At 42.2% G+C, this 25,751-nt stretch overlaps 1 protein-coding gene across 1 annotated transcript; it reads right to left on the bottom strand.

Annotated features, from left to right (window-relative positions):
* Positions 1-288: 288 nt before the first annotated feature.
* SCGN (secretagogin, EF-hand calcium binding protein) lies at positions 289-17,563 on the bottom strand. The gene is made up of 11 exons (XM_044426576.1): positions 17,491-17,563; positions 16,057-16,127; positions 12,820-12,912; positions 12,402-12,491; positions 9,358-9,414; positions 8,739-8,816; positions 3,476-3,531; positions 3,113-3,158; positions 2,938-2,997; positions 891-959; positions 289-417 (listed from the first exon to the last, which is right to left on the bottom strand). Exons 1-11 carry the CDS (start codon positions 17,561-17,563, stop codon positions 289-291), a joined length of 822 nt encoding a protein of 273 aa, XP_044282511.1.
* Between the last annotated feature and the right edge of the window lie 8,188 nt (positions 17,564-25,751).

Here is a 25,751-nt window from a genome sequence, read left to right on the forward strand (position 1 = left end):
ACATTATGTAGGACCAGTCCTGCTACCCTTCTGATGGACTGGCTAGAAATCACATTGGTAATATCATTGCTTGGACGATGTGAAACTAGCCACTGCTCATCATCATCCGGTTTCCATTTGGCTGCATCCTTGTAAATGAATATTTATATCCACTGTGAGGCGCCCCTATCTTTTAGGTTCAGCAAAACAGAGATTGCAACAAACAGAGCGCTACAAATGTTCTACCCAATACCACAGTCTCTCACAAAAGACCAGAACTGGCAAACCACAGGGGGAGCACATGCAGACCTATGGGGTAATTTTAATTCCCAGACACAAGGCAAGTTCAGATTTTTGAATTTTTCCATCCTTGTTCATATCACAATGGTGAAGCAGGATCTGGCGGAACTTGTCCAGGTCTGTTCCACTGATACTGGGCTAAAAGTGAGGAGAGAGAGAGAGAGAGAGGCATATATTTAGAAGATGAAATATTTATTTTTACTCAGTAGCTATATTTCTAATATTTATGTGAATTATTAATATATATATTTACTGTACTTTGCAACCACCCAAGTTCTCTGGGTGCTATGCAATACATTCAAAACATAAATATATATTTTAAATGGCTTTGAATAAAGCCAAGACAAAACCAACAACAAATATTAAAACCACCCCTGCCCATAAAATTATGATAAAAAGGGCAATGAAGAGGATAGATTCCAAGCAATTAAAAACTCTCAAACCACAACAGACTTAAACTCAGTTATTTGTTTTTATGACTTAACGCTTTTAAGCTACTGAACCAAGGAATTACCAGTAAGGTGTACTAGGTGGTATCTTCAAACTCTATGATTTTAAAGAAATGTTGGTAACAAGCTATGGAGGAAAACATAAAATCACTAGGAAGTCACCTTTACAAGTTCCATCATATCTTTCACAAAGCCATCCACCTCTGGGCCTTCAAGTGCTCCTGTCTTGCTCTGGAATACACACAAAATTATACATGTTTGTATATTCCGCATCCCTACAGTTTCTGTGTGTTTCCTTTCTGGCGATATTAACGTTAGCCTCACAAGCTATGTGCTGGGAGTGTTGAACCTCTTTCAGACTGAGGGGCAAATTCAATTGTTGAGAAATTAAGGCTTTGTTCCAAGAGTGGCTGGGGCTGCTCAGGAAAGCTTGGAAGGCCTGAGGTTCAGCACCAGTGGGAGCAACTGGGTAATTTGTGTCTTCATACTAAGGCTTTCTCATGGTATCTGCCTTGAAAATGGACATCAGAACTGATTCAAACATTAACAGAAGTGTGACAACTGTCCTCTTGTTCTTGTAACCCCTGCTATAACGGGTGGATTCACAAGTGGTGTGACACAAGTGGCAACTAATATGTTGTGAGATGAGTGCTTGTAGCAACAGCTTCTTTGCATCCCATGGAATGAGACAGTAGCAAGTATATCAGTCTTTGCATATGTATTAAAATATACTGGAAATAAACCAAATGAGGGAAGACCTAAAGACATCACAACATCTAACCTTAAACGTTCTCAGTTGCTAATCATGTCAAAGTTATGCAAAATTTAATTGATACAGTCTAGTAATGTAAAAGACCAATTAGCATGAAATCTCCGAAATATTTCTGGAACAACTTAACTATTGTCTGTTAAATCATAGGATAAAATCAATTCATTCTTGATGAAAACTTTCCATTTGGCATAAATGTGTGCCTCTAAGTTCTATCAAAGATTCTGGGGATAAACACCCTGGGATGAGTGAGACATTTACAGACGGGCGATTCTGGTGACAGGCAGCTTCAGAGAACTCTTGTCATGTTTATTTTATTTATTTATTTATTCAAAACATTTATATCCCATCCAATACCAAGGGTCTCAGGACAGTGATACAATAAGCAGCACATATAGAATATAAATATGCAATAAAACCAATAATAAAAATAACATCAAACCTTAAAATATAGGGAAATTAAAAAGGATTTGGCCTGGCATCGAAATGAATAAAGCGTCAGTACCAGGCACACCTCTCTAGGGAGCAGGTTTCTGAGTTGGGGCACTACTGCTAGGTTATCTACTCAAGTACTCAACAGCTGACAGAAGTAATACAAACAATTAATCTTCATTTGTAAATAGCTGACAGTGACTTGCATATCCAGCTCTGAACTATGTTTTTGGTCTTATTTGCTATAAAATGTATAGCATCAATGTGCATTTGACAAAATATATGTGTGTATCTCATGAGATAGAGATTGGATCCAAAAGTGCATCTTTTTCATCTTGTATGTTAGGAATGAACCACACACACTGCTTGTCTATCGGAGAGAAGAAATGTGCTTCTACCAAGTAAGGAATCCAAACATTAAAAGGATGAAAGAGGGGGCACCTGGAACCCCATTTTGTTCAGGGTCAGGCCTGAAGAATGTCAGAAGCTTCCAAGGAGCTTTATGTCAGAAACAGCGTGCAGGACCATTGTCCAGTTTAACAAAGAAATAGTTGGAAATGTAATATCTCAAAAACAAAACATGACCACCTTCTACCATGTAAGGGTAGTGTAATATTGAACCAGTGTCTGTGCCTCAGTTGGGGTGGTTGAGAGGTGATCTGTGGGTGATTTAGAAGCTCCTCTTCTTGACTTGAAACCAGCCGAGCCCTTACAATGTATTACTGTAGCATGCAAGGAACATGAGCATAAACATTAGTGAATTCCCACCAGTAGGGCAAAGCTAATGCAGCGTCACTGAGTGAGTGACCCTACAGCCCACCAGCCAGTGTCTGGGGAGCCATGGGACAATTCAGAGTCCCAGAACTGAATCTGGAGACAGAGCTGTGACTCTGGGACTGGGAATCTGCACTCTTATCTGCTTTCTTCCACTCACCAGCAGTGCTGAAACAACCATGCTAGCCACCTCTCCAAGGGAAGAAAATTGACCCCGGGGTGCGGTAAACTTACAACATCGTAGTGTGCAAAGATTTTCTCAAAATCTCTCCTCCTTTCTTCTGAACTACAAGCCTGAATGGAAGGGAAGAAGAGAGAGCAATAAGGATTTTCTTTAAAAAAAAAAAAGGAAAATTACAGAAATGAGGGTAAAATGGGAATTAATGCCACTGAAAATGATTGTACTTACATCCAGTTTAAACTGAAGCAGAAAATTTTCCTGAAGAGCCAGAATCCTACACAGAAAGAGCTGATTCATTATCTTCTCAGATATTATCTGCTCCACCGAGACAGACTGCTCTGCTTGACTGATCTCACAAGAATGGAGGAGTATGACGTGTGGGTTGTCATTTGTAGCAGCAGCAGCTTGTGACACCTTAGCTGCTAAAGGCTTAGAACTTCTGTCTCGGTTCTGAGGCTTTAGCAGCTGCATGATAGGCAGAAAATCCACAGGTGTCTCTTTTAGGGCATGGAGATGAAATAGTGAGGAAAGTTACGCCTGTCGAAGCTACTGCACATTCAATAAACCCATCATGAAGTGGATGATGCCTACCTTGCCAGGTCGTTCAGATCCAGCCGTCCATCTTTATTTTTGTCAAAGAGCTTCATCTAAAAAGCAGAGAGGAGGCCTTTGTAAAATGGTTACTGTTAGGAGTGGTGGCAGAGAAACTGAGCGTGCAACCCACTTGTATTCTTCAGAGTGATACTTCCCATGCTGTTGTGAGTCATGAGAGCGGTTGTGCCGGAGGTGCAATGATGAGCCCTTCCCATATTTCTCCTGGGGACATTTGGCCAGTGCAACCCAGCAGCTTTGAAAAGTTGCTTTATGACTCCCCATATGCCTGAATAGGTGTGCAAAGATGTAATACGTTTCCTTCTTCCCAAATTATCTTTAAAATGATCTGTCCTCAAATTTTCTCCTTAAATACTCCACTGAAGCAGTCTTTTGCATTGTCTTTTCAGAAATCAGAGAAAAGAACAGGTTAAACATGGAGGTAGATAAACATAAGAATTATTTTGTATGTAAGCCACTCAATCCTATGGCAATACATAAATGAGAATCATCTACATCTGATGTATGTGAAATTCCAAAATAGATTAATGTTGACATGCTTATGGGTGGGTTTGTTATATGCCATTTAGGTAGGATGGGACCAGTCCCATTTGAACAGTGTTACATGAAATGCTCTCTGACATCTTTTAGAGCGATGGCTTTGTATGCGCAACTCAAGATCTCACCAAGGCTTCATATACCTGTAGGGGCTGTTGTGTTGAGCCAAGTGCCCACCTTACCTCAGGTTGCCAGGTCATGAAAACCTGGGCAGCAGGGGTTGGCTGAGGGTGAGACAACCCTCACGCAACCATGTCCACAAATGTCTACAGCAGAACTATCAAATCTCTTTTAAGCCCAAAGGCTAAATTCGATTTTGGAGAAGTTATTCCAGGAGTGAGAAGGTCTGAAGGTAAAAGGTTCTGGCTCAAAATTAATAGTCTGTTTTGGGTCAGAGCATTACTGCTAGTAGCTAAGCCCTGGGAGAAGCATCTAAACTTGGGGGGAAAGGGGTGAGACAAGGAGGCAGGGATGTGGCCTTCTGGACTGGAACCAGGGATGGGCCAAATTTGACCCAGAGCCTGAGGTCTGACACAGGACCAATTCTTCTTCAAGTCTCTTCAGAAGATATTGGCCAACAGAGGAAGTCTTTTGTGCTCACTTTCTTCAGATATGCAGTTTAAGGGAGCATTACATCTTGTCAAGTCTCATGAGTGTGTTTGGCACTGGTAAAAAGCTTTGCCTCTGCAGAATATGTTTCAGGCTTAGCATCAGGACAGGCATCCTAATGAATATAAGGGACTTTCTCCTCTCTCTGCAAATTTTTCAGACTTTGCTTAGCTATATTCTGATGGTTCCCCCTCTGGGTTAATTTTCCTCCCTGTTCAGTCCCCCATCCTTTCTTTGCTACAATTCTGTTGTAGGGTGCAAGAAAATGGCCATCATTTGTCAGAAAGGAGACTAGAGGTGGATGAGGAAAGAGGTTGAATGGAGCAGAACGATGAATAATTCATGCAAAAAGAGTGTTGAGAAACAGGATTTAATTTTTTAAGTGCATGAAGATGATTTGGGGTAGAGCACAGCTTGGCTGTAGTTCTAAAATATTCAGCAGGAGGCTAGTGGTTAACTTTCCTTTTATGAATGCTTAGTGATGAAGCTCTGAAAATCCTGCAAGGGGTGTGTGGATGGGGGAAATATGAATGCATTTAATATTTCCGAAGAGGACTAACCTCCCCCTCTTCCAATTTTTAAGCATCAGCTCCACTGTGTTAGCACCATTCATAGATCAGGGTCATGCATTTCCTACTTCCTCAAGAGCTAGACATTCCAAGGCAGCGCCACAAGTTTTGGTGTGCACTGGAGATGAATGGGGTATTTGCTGCAGTTACAAATACAGTCCTAGAACATAAGTGGATACAAACCCTGGAAGCTTCTATTTCCATCCTTCATTAACCGCAGTTTCGTGTATCATTTGACAAACTTGTTAATCTAAACTGTGGTTAGTGATACATGCCAGCTCTAAATACATTACTGTCTGAAGCTGGCTTGTTTTCACCAACCATATTAAAGATTAACCACAGTTGGTCTGATCTGGGATGGAACAATAAGCTGTGGCTAATCTAAATCGAAAGCAAACGCTTCTGAATGTCTCCCACCTATGCTGGAGGATTGCACGGAGGATATTGGCTAGGGTTGTTCTTGTACAACTAGGCAATGATGTAGTGTTACATTCGGATCAGCCAGATTCAAGCAGACTACTCCTCCCCCCTCCCCCCTACAGTTTCCACAGCACCATTTCCATACTTTTTCCACAGGTTTCTCCCCATGCCCCACTCAGGAATCCCATTCAAGCCAGTAGCATGGGAGTTGCTTCCATGTAGTATCTTCCATCCCATACCACTGCGGTTAGAATCTGAATACCAAACTATTTGCATGGCTTAATCTGAACCTGTTTTACATGCAACAGCTCCATCCAGTAAACAAAATTAACCATCAAGCGTTTGGACAGACAGAGACAGCAACACTCACAAGATTTAGGAAGCAGAGAGTTAATCCAAGCAAAAGCTCCATAGAAACATAGCACATGGATTTTTCATATGCCCTGAACCGTCTGTTGTTTGGTAGACAAAGGTGCTGCTTCATTCAATAGAAGCATATTGTGTCGCTCAAATGAAAGCCCATTGCTGACAGCCTGACTGATATTATCATGACCCTCAATTCTAGCCAATGAATAATAATAACCTTAGTCCGGATGTCATTATTTTGGCAGCTTCAGTAATGTGATTTGCAGATGAATAAACCAGTAATGAGCTTTTCCTTGCATGTGGCATTGACAAAATGTAGCTTTGTAGATTGCAGAATGTTTTCCCTCCCTCCCTTCCACACACACACAAAATTTACTAAGGACAGACAATCTAATTTGTTTAAATGGGAGTCATTCAAAACAGTTGTAAAATTAGGAGGCCAAATGAAAGGAGGTAGCAATTATAGAGTTACATTGCCACATGGTCAATAGAGGAGACCTGTTAGAATAGTTAGCAAAACCATACTTCCTTAAATAAATTAAATTTCCAGGTAAAGGAGATACATTTTGAAGGCTATTGCATAGGACCAGTAGCCTTTTAAAATGCAATATACTGTCCCCCTTCTCCAAGTGCTTAGAGATACTCACAGCTGGAGGGAGGGGGTGGGATTTAGCAGACTAGCCCTAAGATTTCAAGAATGATTTTTTTTTTCCTTCTGTGTTAGGGTTAAGGGTACCTGGCAAATGAGGTTTAGGAAGAAATTTTCACCTACATCAGACTGGTTGATCAATGGATTTACTTTCAGCTCCCTATTAATTTGGCTCATAATGGTTGGGGACTTGCAAAGGAGCACTCCTGGCATCATGCTTCCTTGATACCATGGACACTGAATGAAATTTTATAATTGGGATTGCCAGAAAAATCTGCAACAGACTCAGATACATTTGAACATCTAAGAACTTCTAGCTTTTCTCAGGTTGTGCAGATTCTGCTGATTTGCAAACCTGTTTTTAATTATTATTCACAAAAATATGTAAAGTAGACCAAAACTATGCATTTCCCCCACAGGCTGGAGCCTAAAAATACACATTGTGGAGAGATTTGTATATTTTGGCAGAATTTTCACGTTTTCAACAGTGTAAATTTGCACAAATGCACCTAAGTGTATTTTCACAAAGTCCAATTCTGCTAATGTGCACACAATGGACTGAAAAGTTGCCTAACAATTCACAAAACAAACAGATTTTGTGGCATTGGCACATCCCTACTGAAGAATATATGATCCATTGTATCATGGTGGTTCTGGTTCTTCCTGAAATAGTCTCAAAAGGTCATGGTGGGAGGAACTTCTGCTCCATCTACGGTCATTGGCCAATGGAGTACTTTAGGCTTCCGTCTTGTCCCCCATGCATTTCAATATTTACATGAAACTGCTGGAGGAAGTCATTTGGAAGTCTGAGCTATAGTGCCATCAGTATGAAGATGATCTTGAACTCTGCCACTCATTTCCAACTAGTGTTGCTTAGGGAGGCTGAAAGAGTAGTGTCAGGAGAAGTTTGGGATGGATGAGAGAAAACAGCCTGAACCTTAAGTCAGGCAAGATGAAGTTAAATCTGACCATCTGAACAGTAGAATACATTTGGTCTTAAATTAGACTGCACTCCTTCGAGACAAGCAACTACACAGTTTGGCGGTGTTGCTGGACTTGATGCTAACTGCTGAAACTCAAGTGGCAGCATTGGACAAGAGGCTAGGCAGGAAAACCAGCTGGGATTCCCTCTGGAGAAACAGGAACTTGCCTTGGTTATGCATGCTTTGATGATGTCCAAGGTGGGCTACATTAACATACTTTATGTGGACTGCCTTTAAATATGATGTGGCAAATTCAAGGAAACGTAATACAGTTCCCAAGATATTGATGACAGCTGGGTGGTCTGTTCATGTGACACCAATATGGTGCCAGTCAGCGCATTTCCAGGGCGGCTTATTTTATTTTACTGTATATATTTTAATTGTCATTGTTTTAATGTATTTTGTATTCGATGTTGTAAGCCGCCCCGAGGCCTTGGCAAGGGGTGGCATAGAAATGTTTTAATAAATAAATAAAATATATAAATAAATTTCTGAGTCCAATCTAAAGTCTGATCTTTAAAGCCTTAACTGGCTTGGGCCCAAGTTACCTGAAGAACCACCTTCTCCTGTACCAGCATGAATAGATTCTGAGGTCATCTGTGGAGGCCCTTCTCACCTGTCTGCTAACAGGGGCAGTTAGACTGGTGAGTACAAGGAAGCACACCTTTTCAGTTGCAACTCTACACTTCTAGAAGTGGCTTTCATTAAGGGTTCATCAGGTCCCTTCTTTGCAGGTCTTCAAGTAGGATCTGAAGACTCATCTGTTTTCACTGACATTTCTGTAGTCCTTGAGTTACAGGGTTCATTGCTGATACATCTGTTTTCATAGAAATTTTCTTAAATGTTTATTTACCAAATTTTATTGAATTTGTTTTGCATTATGTTGTATGATTTTTAGCTTGAATGCTACCTTGAGAGGTTCCTACTTTCAAAGGCAGCCTAAAATATTTTTAAATAAATGATAAATAAGCACAACAAAAACGCTCGATATCTCATACTTATCCTTTGCTATATAGATTCTTCCCATACAACAGACCTTTATACTGGCTAGAATGTCTAGAAATTAGTGTAATAATGCAAGGAACAGGTACTATAGATCCACTGCTTACCATAGTGTCAGTGTACTCCTGCAGCTTTGCCTTAGAAATGGCTTTTCCATGTTGTCGAAAAAGATCTTGCAGAAAGTCCTGTCAACAGGAAAGAAAAACAGTTTTACTATTTCAGATTCATTTTTGGAAATAATAAGCTAAATCAAGGCCTAGCTTAAAGGTCCCACATATGTGGTTCATGAGTAGCTAAAACATTTGTTCAAAAGTATTTAAATATATTTTTAAGATAGGCATGCATCTTTTTTTAACAGAGGATTGGCCTCTAGTTTGAAAAGGTCCTCTGTCTAAAGGACTGCCCAGTCCAAAGAAGAAGATCCATCAGAAGGAGCAGCTGGGCCTGGAGGCTGCCCATCCGTGGAACCCAGAATGCAGACTGAGCCAGGCACAAAGGGCACCCTCTTCCACACGCAGGTCCTCCGCACTGTTTTTCTATTAAAACGCTAATATTTGTTTCTAAATCTGCATCTGTACATAGATATACATTTTGGTCCTCTTTTTCGGTGATACATGCTCTATTTTTAGCTATTCACGTCAGCCATATGAAATGTGATCAAAGGGTAACTACTGACTGAAGGAAGGCATCTAGATAAAGCAAAACAAGACTCTTTAGTGCACTTACTCTGAGTTCAGTAGCTGAAATAAAACCACTGCTATCAGCATCATATTGTCGCCAAATCTGCAGGCAAAAACATGGTAAATGTTATCATGTTTAAATATGAACATTATCATTTTAAATACGTATTTTAAAAGTGCATGTACGACAACATTATTTAAGAATGTGTTTTAGAACATAAGACGTTTCTGGATATCAGAAGTTTGCATAAATTATTATATTGTAAATAGGCTACAACTAACATATGCTAACAACTGCACTTGGACTACACGAGAACCCATCATGGGTAAGCAGCCATGGTGAGTTGTTCATTCTTATGAACTTGGATGACGCCCTACAGGGTGACTTGTTTTTGGACAGCAAGTCATTTTGCCAGCCAAGACTTGTTCTAGGGGCTGTTGGGACAACAACAGGTTGGAGTGTCATCCAAACTTGGCACACTGTTCCCATCAAGCCACATGGCAACAGCAGCAACACACCCTTGCTGCTCTAGCTGAGTTCACTGTGTCATCCTGCTCCAAGGCCAGCAGGGACCCTTAGTTATGGCTGAAATATTTCAGGAATAGCACAGGAAAAAACCAGGCCAGAGTTATTCTGGGGACTTTTCGCTTAATTAAAAAAATAAATGATAAGTGAGATCAAAGCAGTCCAGAGTTCAATGCATAAGGTCCATCATATCAAATATCTAGGTCAGTCAGAGATGTCCAGGAGAGTGGTTCGGGTGCACAACAGAAGGTCTAGGAACCTGCCAGGTCCAGTACAGGAAGGTGAAGCACAGAGTGGAAATACTGTTGTTTGCAACAGCAAACTGGTGTCATCTGGACTAATTTATAATTGCTGGAAAATCAGCACAGCTGATTATTCAGACAGCACATTGCTTTTAAGGGAGTTCTCATGCGGTGCTGTGCCTTCATTTGAGTTTGTTTTGCTTGAGTCTGAATCAATGCTAGTCAGAGGGGTGAATTGTTTCAGGCTCTGATTCCTGCATTTCAGGAAGAGCAGAATGGCTCAAGGGGGGTGGGCCAGGTTGCTTTCCTGAGTGTTCCATGGGAAGGCTGTCAGTCAAAGTCTCCAATTCCCCACATGGTTCTGGCTGCAGCCAGCATTGCTGGCTATCTCCCTCTTCTTTTGCATCACATAAATTCTCCTCCAGGTAAAACAAAGCAAAGCCAGTGGCAGACAACCACTCTAGGTTCCCAAGTGGCACTTTGAAATGATAGACTTACTCACCATGCTGCAATCACAATAATTCTTACTCTAATAAGTAAGTGTGCTGGACATTGAAGTCCTGAACATCTGGATAACTATTTTCCACCCCATCTATCCTAGGCTGTACTAACAGATTCCCTGCTCTCCCTCCCATTGCTGCAGGCAAGTCAATCCAGTTGTATATTGGACTGGAAAGATGGGAGGGAGCATTCTGGGACAATACCTGGGAAGAAGGTAGTTAGCTACATGCATATATCACCCTCCCATATGTCTAGCCCAGGGGTTGGCAACCTTTAACACTCAAAGAGCCATTTGGACCCATTTCCCACACAAAAGAAAACACCGGGAGCCACAAAAGCCTTTTGACATCTAAAATGAAGGCAATACTGCATATATCGGTTTTTTTTACCTTAATGCTATGTATATCTTCATTATGATTTAGCTGCAGCTCTTGTTCAGTCACTAAAAACTGTTATTTTTAATCTTACATTATAAACTAGTAGGACTCCTTTCATATATTTTGAATAGGAGCACAGCTTCCTGCAGAGTCAAAGTCAGTGCTAAAGGGCTGCATGCATTAAACAGCAAACTCCGGAAGTTCGTCAGCAGTAAGAGCAAGTGAATCTACCCATGTACCATTAAACGTTTGGTTTTCTTCAGAAACTTTTCTTTTCTTAGATTTATCCATGGTTGGCCTATAGGGTGGGGGAGCTCAGTAAATCAGCAGGGATCTGCAGATCAGCAGGCTGTGCCCGAGATATAGGTGTGTTTAGTGACTGATTACAAACAGTCAAGTGCTGTGAAATGTGACAGGTCCCAAGCTCAGCTTTTAACATTCAGATGAAGGAGATTACATTGGGACAAAGAGAATCTTTTCAGCAGTTTCATGTAACATGAGAGCCTGCATGAAGCTTGTTTAGCAGAGGAATGTAGCAATTTACTTAGATTTACTTAACTAGCTAATGCTGGGTTCCTGAGTGGAGCTTCGAGCAGATCAGCAGCTGTGCTGGCGCGCATTTTGACTGATGGAGCTGCAGCAGAGGGGTTCAAGAGCCACGTGCGGCTCCGGAGCCGCGGGTTGCCGACCCCTGGTCTAGCCTTTTAAGTACCAAGTGTTATATTTCCAAGGTTCCAAAGTGCAAAGGTATAATAACATCAGACAGCATATCTCTGAGCTTCTTTTAAAATGCTAGCTCATAATTATATTCTTGAATTTAGTTAGCAGCTCATAACAGCTCCCACTGAAACACCTAAGGCAAGTTGCTGTCCCTTCCTCATGGCAGAAACGTTCTGTACTGGATTGTACTGGATGTGCAAACTAAGGCACTGTGCTTCAGGGCAGATAGGTAGAAAGGATGCTATTGGTGCAAATATACATAAAGCAGGAGGTGGGGACAATTTTTAGAGCAAATGCAGTGTGCATGTGTGTGTGCATGGAAATGCTACCTTCCCCTTCCATAGCTTACTTGCCTGCTGCCCAAAAACCTCTGGAGCTTTCTCCTTGAAAATGGTAAAACTGGCAGTGAGCACAGCTGGGGAAAAAGAGCAAGGAGGAAACAAGGCAATGAGCGTAGGGAGGTGAGGCCAAGGTCTCCTTCACCTGTTCGCCCTTTTTGCTCTAAAAGTCAGATCCTCCATCTCTTGCTTCACTCACTCGCTCACTCACATATTTCTAGGCCTCCTATAACTGCCAAAAGGCCTCCCTAGGTGGCTTTATATCCATTTAGGTTTGACCAGGCCTTCAACAAATGCAGCTTAGACTTTGATGTGTGCCAAATATATCAATCAACAACATATACTGTCTAGAAATTCTGCCAAATGCAACAGGAAATCACACCCACCCGCATAAACTCCACACTGTTGTCCAGAGGTGTTTCTCTTCGGAAAAGCAGGAGAAAGTTCTCATCCTCTGGCAAGATCATATTTGCAAGCTAAAATAATAGTAATATCAAGTTAGTGAATACATGTTTGTAACCTAAGCACGCTTCTCAATTCATCTATGGTTTTGGAGTAAAAGGTACACAGCTATATCACAGCTATAGGGTTAGGGATGAGGCAGGGCAGAAGGAGAAATTGCAAAGCAGCTGCAGCAACTGATCCAAATCAGGTCAAGGTGCTTTGTTCAAAGGATGTTTGGACAGTTGGTTTGACACCACATAGCCTAATAGTCTTTGTTGCCCGGCCATGGTAGTGCAGGAAGCATCCTTCAATTACCTAAGATCATTTCTCCAGAAGTTCAAAAGAAAAAATAGCAAGTACCTCTTGTATCTGTAAGCGTCCATCCGCAGTCACATCATATATGGACATAAATCGCTTTTTCACCCTCTCAACCTTTTCTTCAGTTATGGTGCTCTGTGTTATGAAAAGCAACAGAGTGACCTTATAGTTACGGATGAAACCAATTTTCTGGGTATAATACATTATGTCGTGTCTCTTTAAGTTCAGCCACGCAAGACCTGCAGCGGAAGTATTCTCCCACTCTACAAGTTTGCTAAATGGCTGCTCTTGGCTATCTGGCTGGAGCAGTTTGGAAGGGGAGGCAAGAAGGCTGCAGAGATCATGGGAATTATCATACACTGGTCTCTGCAGTCTTTTCTCCTTCCTGCTAACCAGAGAGCCCCCTTCATCTCCCTCCAAAGTCTGATTACCAATCCTGGATAGGCAGCGAGTGCAATTCTTTCCCCACCAACTGTGACGGGACACAGGCGTGTGAGATCAGAGTGTGGCTTTCCAACTCCAAAGTCAGAGCTGTTTCTGACCTCAGATCTCAGAATCCAAAGTATCAAATGGCTCACATGATACCTAGGGTTCATAAATTCACTCTCTAAAATACTGAAAATTGCATAACAAAAGAGGAAAAGACTAGAAAGTTATGCATTCTGCTCCCTTTCAGTAGCAATCTTCATCTTTTAAAGTTAAGCTTCTTAAATTTAAAGCTCCTGAATTCTAAGTAGCAGACACACAACAAAAAATGTCTGCTTGAGGTTTGTACAAGCGCTTTTATTATGTGAAGCTTTGTGAACTCTTGCTTTAATGGGAAATCAGTGAGGAGAAATATTAAATTATGCTCTCCATTAAATCTGAAATTAAGTTGTGAACTTAAGCCATCAGTCCCTGTCCTGTAGCAACAGCCAGTGGTCACTATGATTAAGGCATGCTTCATCTTACTCACAGTTTTACACTACTGGAAGTTGGAAGTGCTCAGAATTCAACTCACTGTTCCTGATTCACACCATTATGCATCCCTGACATCCGCAGCTACCCTGAAGGACATCTAATGATTTTTTTTTTCAAACTGAGCTCCCATTTCCACAGTGAAAAGAGACATTTCCAAATCCCTACTCTGATTATCCCCCTGCAAATGTCATGCACATAATTCTCAGTTCTCCTTTTGGACACACACAAAAATTAAGCCCAGGATTCTGTAGTACACCAACCTCATCTGAAAGCAAACCCTGAATCTGTATTTCCTCTGCCAGAGTTTACTCCTCCCTCTCCCTATTTTTGCATGCCTGCTGGATCCTGCCATTCTATTGTTTTTCCAGCTGGGGTTGTGTTTCTTGCATTTAATGTTAGATAAGAGCGCATCAGAGTAGCTGCAGGGGGGAAAACACGCAGACTTACAATGGTCATTAGGGAGAAATAACAACGGGGAGCATAGAGGTTAAAAACAATCATTATGAAATGGTTTGCTATTCAACAGACAACTTCCAGAGCCCGTAATACTATATTTTGCACTCCAGATTTTCAAACCACGGAAATAACTCCTTCTGCTACCACTGCTTTAATTGCTAAGTAAGCATGCTCATTTCATCTGATAAATCCATATGTTGAAAAAGTCACTGTGAAATTAATATATTGGCTAACTCACCATTTTTCACCTCTATGACCTTACAGAATTATTCCATCTTTATGGCCTACAATACAGCAAAACTGCAGAAGTGTACATTAAATGCACGCAGAGACGTAGCTGACTGACACCACAGGCATAGCGAGGGTGCCAAGATATCTGGGGGACAGGGTGGCGCTCACCGGCAAGGCTTTGTGGGCAGGTGTGAGTGAAGGGGGCTAACTTCTGCATCAGCCACATCTCCCCTGGAAACTATCACATTGCAAAATTGTGCTCTACGACCGTATTTTCTCCAGCCAGGCTTACTACTGGTATTAATATGTAAAACTGGCTGGAGCAGGGACACTTGTAGGGGAAGACTAGGACATGAGTGAAGGGTTCAGTGCAATTCCCATCCCCAAATTTTGCTGCAAATAAGCCATGAGCATTACAAGAGCCAGGTTGGAAGTCCGCTGTTTCCCTCCCTGTGTTTAGTTCTTTAAACAGAATGTCATTGTCACTGTAGAAAATGACCGCTGTGGAAAACAATGAGTCCGTACCATCAAGCCCGAGGTCTTTGCAGACTTGGATTTTGATAGGAAGTGTTTGGTGGAAACCAGGATTTCAGAAGAGCTGGGGGAAGACTCCGGCCACAACACTGCCTTTGTGAGAGTGACACCGAGCACACCTGGTGGGCACAAGGTACAGGGAAGCTGCCTTCTTTGATGGGATCTAGTGTTAATCTAACCTAACTTGCTTGTGGTTGGAGGTGATGGAAGTTGCGTCCAAACATCCGGACAGCACCAGATTGTCATATTTCTGATAGCAGAGAATAGGCAAAGGAGCCACTTGCTGAGGCTGTGTGCTCTTTTTTACTGCTTTAAACAGCAGGCAAAAATAATCAGGCAATATGTCAGCTTAAATGAAATAGACGATGATATGCAAATAATTGGTCATGCAGCTGATGCTACAGTTAGTCTTACAGCTCTTTTTAAACAGATCCATTTTCCTAAGCAAGTGTAAATTAACTCTGGAGAAAGCCCCATGCTAATTGATTCTGGAAAGTGGAATAGTGCATCTGCAAAAAGAATCAGCAAGCAAAAACACACACACACCCTTCTGTTCTTCCTCTAATGTATCCAACCTAATATGTATGCAAACCGCTTGGAGTGTAACTCTAACTGAACATGGAAGAGGGGGGCAGTTTGCTAAGAAAACAGTTCTGCTTTATGCCAAAATTATGACCTCTGAGTGGGTGGCAAGTTTGGAAACCTGCAATCATGAGGTTGGTACACCTGTTGCAAAAAGAACCTAAGTGGAGTTTTTGCTTTCAGTAAACAGCAGCATTGTTTGCTTTAGGAACTGCCAGGGAAATAAGTGGCCAGGGTGACAAATGTGGTCAAACACCCATCAGGATCCAAACAAGGAGGTATCAGGTAGCCAAGGCAATGCCCAGGGAGTCCTTTAAAACTAGTAATCTGCCTTTCAGCTGCTTGGCACAGAAGGAGGGAGTAAATTCAGCCTGCAGGGCACACATTTCCAGCTGCTGGAGTGAGGAGTGGAAATTGTGTTCAGCACCTATTTGCCAAAGGTTCACCCCATCCAGCTAGGAATTATGTGCACTTCATGCTTGGCTCCACATGCAGATAATAGAATGTAGTACTTACTTCACTGCTCAATGTCTTTAGCAGATGATGGAAAAAGTTATCAAGCTCCTTCCCTTCTATGTAACCATTGTCTAAAATTAATTAGAATATATATCACTAAAGATAGTGTTAATACATTGAACATTGACCCTCAACCCAACCAATTATGCACAGCATGAGCATGTTATAAATCTGAATGTCATCTTTATTGCTGAAAAGTTAAAATACATTTAATGAAACTGGCATGCATAAGTAATATGTTGTTTGGTTTTCATATTACTAGACTTTTTTGAAAAAAGAATAATACTATTAATTTATTTGGGTCTTCTTCAAATAAATAAATGGGGCCAAATTTTCAAGAAGCTTCCTTTTTGACATGAGTGAAATTGTATCCGTTATTTAAATTCTATGCTTATACAGAGCAGTCTATATCAATAATGGTATTGATACACACATGGAAGAAAGTGGATGCAAGATGCAAGCACATTCCAGAGTGAAGATTTTGAAAAGATTTTTTTCGCAAGTTTGAAGCAAGTGAACGAAGAGAGGAGGTGTGAATGGGAGAATGCACTAATTGAAGATTTTTTTAAAAAAAATAATTTAGAATAAGTAGGTCTGACTGAAATCTAAGTATGTGTTAAGTTAAGCATTTATCTGATAAATAATAGTGCATTCAGATATTTTACAATGTAAAATGATATTTAACCAGGGGAGACAATTTAGAGCAGGGACTTGTACTTTCGCTTCTGTTATTCTGTAAAACATCGTGCACATTGGCAATTCAGTCACCACCACAATCTATAAACTAGCTTCAGTTCTGAGATACAATCATCCTTATTTTAACCAGTAAATTAACAGGTTCACACAGGCAGGAATCAGCAAGTTCCATGGGATTTATATCCCAGGAAAAGTGTGTAATTGTTGCCTACGTGGCTCAGACTGACAACAGCCCTAATGCCAAGTTGTGGAACTAGCAAAAGCTACAAGCCAAAGACCTTCAAGGTGATAGCAGGAATGCAAAGATCATGGCCGTATGAAGTTGGGGGACCAACTTCACACAGCATGAAAAGATACCAGAGAAGGTTCCCCTAGCCCAGCCATCCCGATGCACCGGGCTCCAGCTCCCAGCTTCTGGCTGGATGTAGCCCGGCACTTCTAGGAGGCGCCAGGTGGGAGACGGCTGTGCTGGACGGCACCAAGGCAAATACTGGCTTCCAAAACAGAAGGTAAACTCCCACCAAGGAGCATTCCCACGTTCCACACGAGCCCCTTACAGCGGAGTCTCCCGCCGGCTTCCAACTTGGAGCCCTTCAGACGATTTGGGCTTCAACTCCCCTCAGCGCCAGCCAGCTTCGCCAACGGAGTTGCGGTCCAAAACTTCCGGAGGGCGCCGGCTCGGGGAGGGCGGTGCCGGCAGCGAAACCTCCTCCCCGTCCCGGATCGGGGCGCGCTCACCGTCGGCGTCGAAGCGCTGCCAGAGGCGCAGAAAGCCCGCCGCGTCCAAGCCCTGCAAAGAGTCGCTGTCCATGGTGCTGTTCCGCGCAGCGGACGGAGCGGTTCCCAGCGGCAGAGTCGGGTTGGGTCGGGCGCGGGGCCGCTCGCTCCAGGCTGCTCTGGCTGCTGACCCCGAGCGGCGGGCGGGTTTTCAGGCGGCGGCGGAGCCGGAGACACGCCCCGCGCCGCCTCCCGGGCGCCCACCTGCTGCTGCCCGGAGGGAAAGTGGGAGCGAGCCAGGCGGCGAGGCGAGGCGAGGCGAGGCTGGCGCTGCCCCTGCCCCTGCCCGAGCCGCCCTGCATCCGATCCAGGTTTCCTCTCGCCCGCCAGGACAGAGGGCGAGGTGATCTTCCAGGGGAGAGACTCTGGAGCCGACTTCGCCTTGTAAATAAATCGGTGCAAAGGGAACTATCAAAGACTTTTGTGGAATATCGTCTAGGGAGCTGTGCAAGCCCTTCCTACGTCACCCGGATGCCCTCCTGATGTGTTGGACTACAACCCCCACCAGCCCCAGACTTCACCTCCACATTGTCAGGAGGACTGGATTTGTAGTCCAGCAACAACATCTGGGGAGCAGGGACAGGTTGAAACCCAGAAGCCAGTCAATAAAAAAGGGACTTTAGAAGAGCTCGTATGCTAAAGAAAACAGAGCAGCAAAATAGCTGGCAGCACTTGACTTTCCACGATTCAGTAGTAGGACCGATTCACAACCACATTCCTGGCAGAGAGAACGATGGGCTTTGACTCTTGCATGAAATTTCTTCTTTTTGGCCGACTGAATAAGACGGACTTTTGATTGTTGCATAACCACAAGTCCTGTGCTCACACTCTCCTGAACTATGGTTTTAAGGTTCGGGGTCACCACCAAAGCCACACAATTCTGCCCCTACATACTAGCGCTGATCGTTACTTTCATAAGCTGAAAGAGGAAAGATAGCAAACTGCCAATTTCTCATCACCACCTACCTACTTAATATGTGAACGCTGGCATTTCAAAGGAAGGTGTGTGCAATAATCTTTCCAAGTTAAAAGGCATCACAGAGAGCATTATTTCTCATATCGTTATTCTGCGTATAACTGTATTATTTATTCCTTGTATTTTCAACCCACTTTCCAGGCAAATGTCATCTTTGAAATTGCCTCTCCTTGAAAAAAGAGCGAAAGGCAGACCTCTTTACCTAGCCAAAGATGGTAATGATGATCCGTGTGAGGCAATAAGTTCTAATGAGCAAAAATCCAGTGTTGTGTAATGTAAGATTACAATACAGTAGTCTGGCTCTTAACAATACAGCTACCATTAGAACACCTCTTTGCTGACCTCTTCAGCCCAAATGGTAACAGAAAATAAGGATGCATTTGTCCTTCTGGTTTTCTTGTTTCCACTTTTTCCTTCCAATATTCATTTTGAATTAATTAGATCCCTGTAACAAAGGCTCAGAGTTAATTGAAAGGTAGCAATAGAAAAGCCCTAGAAAAACAAAAGAGCATATACAATACAATCCATATTTGTTCAGCTGCTCCATCCATGAGTCCACAAGCTTGATTTGTAACTGCAATGTCAATTTTACTGTGTGTAGTTTATCTAACTGAAAGAGAGAATATCTGTTATGGGTTTGAGGGCACCACTCCATTTCTTTGTAATTTGTGGACCCACAAAAAGCTTTTGCCACTTAGGAGAAGCAACCCTCAGGCCTTCAGGGAGCACCTGAGGACTGCAGGATACTTTGCACTTCCAAAGGGGTTCCTGCATTCGCCTGCCACAGAAGCAACAAAGCCTTCTGGCACCCTAATTGATTTAGGGTGCTGTCCTGCTGTGATCGTGGCTGTTCGGGGCATGCTGAAATTTGCAGGGTTTTTTTCTGCATAGGATTGCACCCTTAGTCACATAGCTTACTTAGGAGTGCTGAACCTCTTTCAACTCAAAGGCCAAATTCTATGTTGAATTCAGGGACAATGTTGTAGCACAAACCAAAACCAGGTGAGTCCAATATGCCTCTAATATTTTGGTCTATGCATATTTAGACAGAAAAGGGCCTTCAGCGCCTAGCTGTACCCAGCCAGCAAGTCTAAACAGAGAATTGAACCCTGGAGCTGTCATTGCTAGCACCTTGGGAGAGGCTCTTCAGTCTTTTAGAATGGAGAAAGACTGTGTAAACGCCAGGAAACCATGGCTCTGTGGTCGGCAGAAAAGAAGTGGGGCCATTTGGAGAACTTGTGGGGATCGATTAAGCTCTCAGGCCTGAAATTCTGCATTCCTGGTTTATATCCACCAACAAGAGTAAGGTTGTAATCCTATGAGCATGTGACACTTTTATCTGGCTAAACATACATGGGATTGTTCCCTAAGGGATCAGCTTTAAAAATGGTTTAAATGTGAGAATATGGGAGAAAAAACAAGGCCATTCCACTCTAGCTGGCTGGGACCTTCTGGCGCCAAGTCCAAGAAATCTGAAGGCACCTGGTGGAGAAGCCTGGAAACCTACATTAAACCTCAGACAAACTTGGTAGAATTTATAACTTCTTTAGATGTCCCATTTCCCACACACTTTTCTTTTCCATACTTTTTGACTTGTCAATTCCCCTACATTAAGACTTAAATAAATAGAATACATAGAAATTCAGTAAAGCTAATCTTAAATCAATAAAACCCACCAACCTCTTATGATAAATGAACATAAACCATTTGGATATATGAGTCCATTAGAGAAAAAGCATTACTACCAGAATTCAAGTATTTAATTAACACCATGAGATCCTGAACTGATTGGGCTCACTATTGTGCTATGAAGAAAAGGTTTCTGAAATGTTCAGAATGGTGTCTAGAACAAGAATTGCTTCCATATCTGATGAATGGGCTTAAGTAAACCCTTTATTACCCCCTCCCCTCCCCACCACAATTTTCTGCACAGGAGAATAGGCACAATGGGGGAAACTAAAGAAAATAAAGACCAGAGGATTGCAAAGACACAGAAGGAAGCAGGCTAATTTTTTGGTAGTTGCTGGTATCTACAAAGTTTTCTTCAGTATGGTAAAATATTATTCTCAGATCATTCAGAGAGAAATTCTATGGCTGTTCAACAGTGCCTGAGGATCCGTAGGATATGTCATTTTCCTAGATCCAAGGCCAGATCATCCATTGAAAATGCAGACCATGAGCTTGGGGAAATGAAGATCACCTCTATGGTGTCTCCTACCTTGCACAGAATAGCATAAGCCTCTGTCTTTGAGCTTCAAAATAGAACCATGGCCCAAAATTAAGAAATTGCACTGCAGTGTTTTGATTTTCTTAGTGTTGCTGCAATGGAAGAGAATGGGGAGAGGACCAGCATTAGTTGGCTCCACCTATTACTGGTCACCCTGCCCTCTGCCCTGGAAGTCCCAATGGCTCCGGTTTGAGGAAATGTGCTTTTTAAACTCTTCCCACAGACTTTGTACTTGGGCTTAGCATCCAGACTCCAGTTTGATCCTAGGTCTTGGTTAGCTCTTCTGCACCATTTCATTTCAGCTATCAATATTGCATATTTTCAGAAGCCACTACTCTTTAACATCACCTGTATCAGAGGACTTCAAATACAACAAACTGCTCTTTTGCAGACCCTCCACACTGCCCACCCCCTGCTTTTGCCAGAATCCCAGTGCCTGCTACTTTCTGTTATAATAGCAAAACTCATTGTCATTCAGTTTAAGAGGATACAAAGCAATCTGCATTGAAGATGAATGTTGAAAATGACACTATAAACCAATCCTTATGAGAATTTTTTTCCTTATGAGCAAAATGTTGCCATGTAAAGTTAAACTCTTTATTTTTCATTCCAGCAACTTGGTATTCTGCTGGCACAGACTGTGTGTGTGTGTACAGATGCATCACCCTTTGAAAAGAAAAGAACCACACACACTGAATACAGGAAACAAACTGGACACCAGACATGCACTTCCCTGCTTTGGGGAGGAACGAGGCATCATGTTACTTTCCCTATGCAACTTGTGGGTTGCTGCCTTCCTGACTGGTGTTAAGAAATGGGCCTTGTTATGGGAACAAGTACAGGAAGGAATTTTCCTCCTCAGGGGACTTCTTCTTTCAAAGGGTCCCAGGAAACAGAATTTCTGTGTGGCTGTAGACAGTCAGGCTGAACCTCCTAGCCTGGTCTGTCCAGTAGCTTGGAAAGCTTCTGAACCCTTTTGCAAAGGATGCCTCCCTTTTGCTCACACATATAAGAAAATAGCAAAAAAAGTGCTTCCAATTTTCTTCTCAAAGCCCAGAAACACAGAATTTAACTAACTCCTAAAATTAATATTAAGAAAACATTAACAGTGACATTGTAAACTTGTAGTCTTTCATGCAAGAGAGCAGTTGAGCAAGAAATCTCTTTTAAATGTCATGGCCCTTTTTTAAGGTTTTGTTTAGAAAATGAGGGGAAGGGAAAAACCAGGGGAGGCAACAATCGTGGATATACAAAAAATTCCAAATAAAATGAAAAGTCTGTGTAACTTTAGTTGTATTTTCAGTAGAGTGTTGGCTCTATTTCACATGCAGAGCTTATTACAAAGAGGATAGTCAGGGAGAAGTTATGTTGGCCCCCAGTTAGATAGTATATGTGAAGTTCTAGAGGGGCGGAGTTAACCCTTCTCTTATGGGGCTCTGCCTAAAGTAAAGGCAAGCCCATTAATGGAATCCAATGGTTGTTTTGTCCAAGAATACAATAACTTCAATTTTGATGTCAATGGTCCAGCCAGAAACTCATAAAATTCCCTAGCAGTTGCACCTCCCTTCTGATTTGCCATAATGTTACATCTCAAATGCTCCATTTGGTTGAAACCAGTCAATCTATTTGTTTAAAAAAAGGATTAAAGTTTGGGTTGTAATTTCTAGTGGGGGAAATCCATCTATACTGATTGCCTGGCAAGTGCCAACTGACCAGATGCTCTGGGGGTGCTGCAGAGCATCCCAGTGCTAGGGGTTTATTACAGCCTGGCTGTTAGAAAGAAGATGGTCCTGCTGTACCTCAAAACTAGCACAGGGATTGCAGCATGAAAAGTTGATTGGCAGAAGCTATTCAATTATGACTTACCACTAATGAATTAGGTCATGGTCTATGGAGCAGTATATGTGTTTGCCTCTAACATGTCACAGATGGCCACTTAATGAATCTTTAGGAAAAAAGAGGAAATGCACCATCAAAAAAGAGGACAAACAGCATGCTGGTTTCTATATGCTAATATATATGGTATATGCAAACATTATATTAGCATCCAGATTCCAACGAGAGGCAAATAGAGAAATAATTATAATTCCACAGTTATCACAATTCAATAATAGTTCATAATACGACATAATTCATGTACCTTAAATAGAAATACAAAGCCTCTCATCATGGTATGGAAGACTGACTGGCGTACTAGCAGGTTGAGCCTGCTAACCAGGTGCTAAGTGTTGATGGCAACAGTCCTTATGGTTCTTTCTCTTTCAAGCAGATGAGCACAAGGTAGTCGATCCGCTTTTCACTTAGAGAATGGTCTTCTGTCAGCTCCTCAAACAGAGGACCACCCCTGGCAAAAGAGGATACCTGCTCTGTCATTTTAACCTCAAGTCACATGCAAACTGGGAGGGCAGCAAATTACAGAGGAAGTGGTGAGAGATACACATTTCAAAGCAGAAGACACACCTTTCAGAGTCTTTTTATCACCTATCAAGTTCAAATTGAGTCTAATATATGAAACCAAATATATTCTGTGTTTAGCATATTCCTTCTTAAATGTAAAAGCCTGAACAATGCATTTAACTGGATGCAAAATTAAATATAATCTTATGACTGAAAATGAATAGAACTAATTAAATTGTTGACATCTGTTTTTCACTGTTAATGATGTCTTTTGTCTTCATGATTGGAGAGTAACACTACAAACAAGCTAGAATTCTCATGCAATACTAAGTGTGTTGACAAAAGTGACTGCAGTTGCTAAACTACTTTGCATGTGCTATTTTATGCTTACAAGCAAAGCTTTGCTTGCAGAAAAAAATGGTTGTTGGGAACAATATCCAACTTCCCCCTCCCCTGAAATTGTCAAAAGCTGTTACAAGTTGCGAAGAAATTTCTTCATCTCAACTAGATGTATAATGTTGCTCACAATATTGAATTGGATATTTATATGACTGCAAGACTATCAGTATATTGTTTCACTAAATAATATATCTTTGAGACTTTCAGTTTATCCTGTGTTGGAGAGTTCTGTAAGAGACAGGTTGATCCTTTCTTGATCACCCCAACAGAGGGACTTTGTCATCACCAAAGAGGGTATCAGTTTGCATATGTTTATGTATATGTCTAGATACAAATGTAGGAATAATTATTTTAAGCAGAAATAGAACACATCTGGGAAAAGTGACTGCTCCCCTCAATGCCCAGCAAGTCCCCCAGCGCCCATATCATTATTTTTATCTTTGATGTATGAATAGAGATAATAGGTGACGTTCTCCTGAGTGCCCCATTTGAGAGGGGCACTGAATGAATGTGGATTTCTGCGGGCCAAGCCCCACTCGCTGGGGGAATCCCAGGGGGCTCTGCCGGCCAAAGATGCCCTGGCACAGGGAGCCAACCGTGCCCCATGCATATTTACCTGTGCAGACTGTGCGTCCCGCCAACACATTTCCTGAGTGTTTTTCTGATGCCAGTGGAAGGACATAAGGCCAGGAGCCCATTTCAGCTACTCTTTCTCCATTCATTCACACATTTCTATACCACCCAAGTGGCAACGTTCTGTGGAAGTTCCAGAAAAATTAGTGCCCTGAAATATAACTTTATTCCTTGAACAACTGCAATATCAGTGGTCATTTGGCCCAGCTGGTGGCCAGCGGTGTCTTCCAAAAATCTTTCCCTCCAGTTCATGGCTTACTGCTGCAGCAAGGAAGATGCTCGTCCAGGTCCCTCCCATGAAAAACTACCTCACAAGCACTATCAGCCCCTGGATGTGGTCTGGAAAGCTGGTCTGGAGCAGCCGTTGTGTGAAAGATGAAACCTAGGAAGTCCCTTGCTAATTTCTCATTTTAGACAACTGGCCTTGGATCAGTGATTGCCTCTGTACTGCAGCCACCCAAAGTGAAATGAAGGGATCGTGTTTGATTTATTGTAAGGACTACTGTCAGTGTATATTAAGACGGTTGATCGTGTAGGAGAAGCCCTGTGCAAGCACTAAGAAGCATTAACTATTGGGTGGGGGCTGAAAGAAGGCAAGTGGGGACTTGGAGGCTTCCCCACTTGAGTTTAATTACTAGTTATTTATTTATTTATTTATTTATTTATTTATTTATTTATTTATTTATCAAAAGCTTTTGTATGCCATCCTTTATATAAATATCTCAGGAGACCAAAGATGGGGGGTATTTGAGGATCACATGGGGAGTGACTGGGGCCTTTTGCTGAACACAGGCTGTCCCCCTGTGAGCTATAGCTATGGTTCAGGTTAACACACGGCAAAGTAGACTGCCAGTTCTGAATGCTCATGCTAACAGCCTTCCTTAGCAAGTGGACATACTTGCTAAGAGAAATTTAACCCAAGATAGGCCTGAGTATAATGCTTATAATGCTTGCTCAGGACCCGCTAAATCAACATGTGTTGTGGGGAGAGAATGTTGAAGACCCACTGATAGCTAAATAAAATTTTGCTTATCCTGGGCCCTGCTACCCAAGAACACAAGTGACAAATGATGATAGATCACCCTGTACTTTTCACACACAGAGCAAGCCCCAACATAGGAAGGACATAATTTCACAATTGTCCTCAGCAGATGTGATCTGAAGAACAGAAAGGCTTAAAGAACTTGTAATAAGAGCAGCAAATAGTTACCCCAGTAAAATAGGTGGTCTGATATCTAAAGATACTTTTCTGGGTATGTGTGAGGCCCTCCAAACCTCATTGTCATCCCACAAGAACAGATTTGCAAAAAGCAATTCCCTAAATAAAATTAACGACCCACACTGGCTGCAATAAAAACATACAAGGGCATGATATTAAAACTTATTAAAATATTGCTGAAATAAAAAGGTCTTAACCTGGCGCCAAAAAACATAACGACAGCACCAGGTGGACTTCTCTGGGGAGCACATTCCATAGGCGGGGCACCACTGCAGAGAAGGCCCTCCTCCGGATACTTTGCCTCCTAATATCTTTCCTGGAGGGTTCCCAGAGGAGGGCCTCTGCTGCCGATCTCAGGGGGCAGGAGGGCA

The sequence above is a fragment of the Varanus komodoensis genome, unplaced genomic scaffold, assembly GCF_004798865.1.
Source record: "Varanus komodoensis strain SLA01 unplaced genomic scaffold, ASM479886v1 scaffold17, whole genome shotgun sequence".
NCBI lineage: Eukaryota > Metazoa > Chordata > Lepidosauria > Squamata > Varanidae > Varanus > Varanus komodoensis.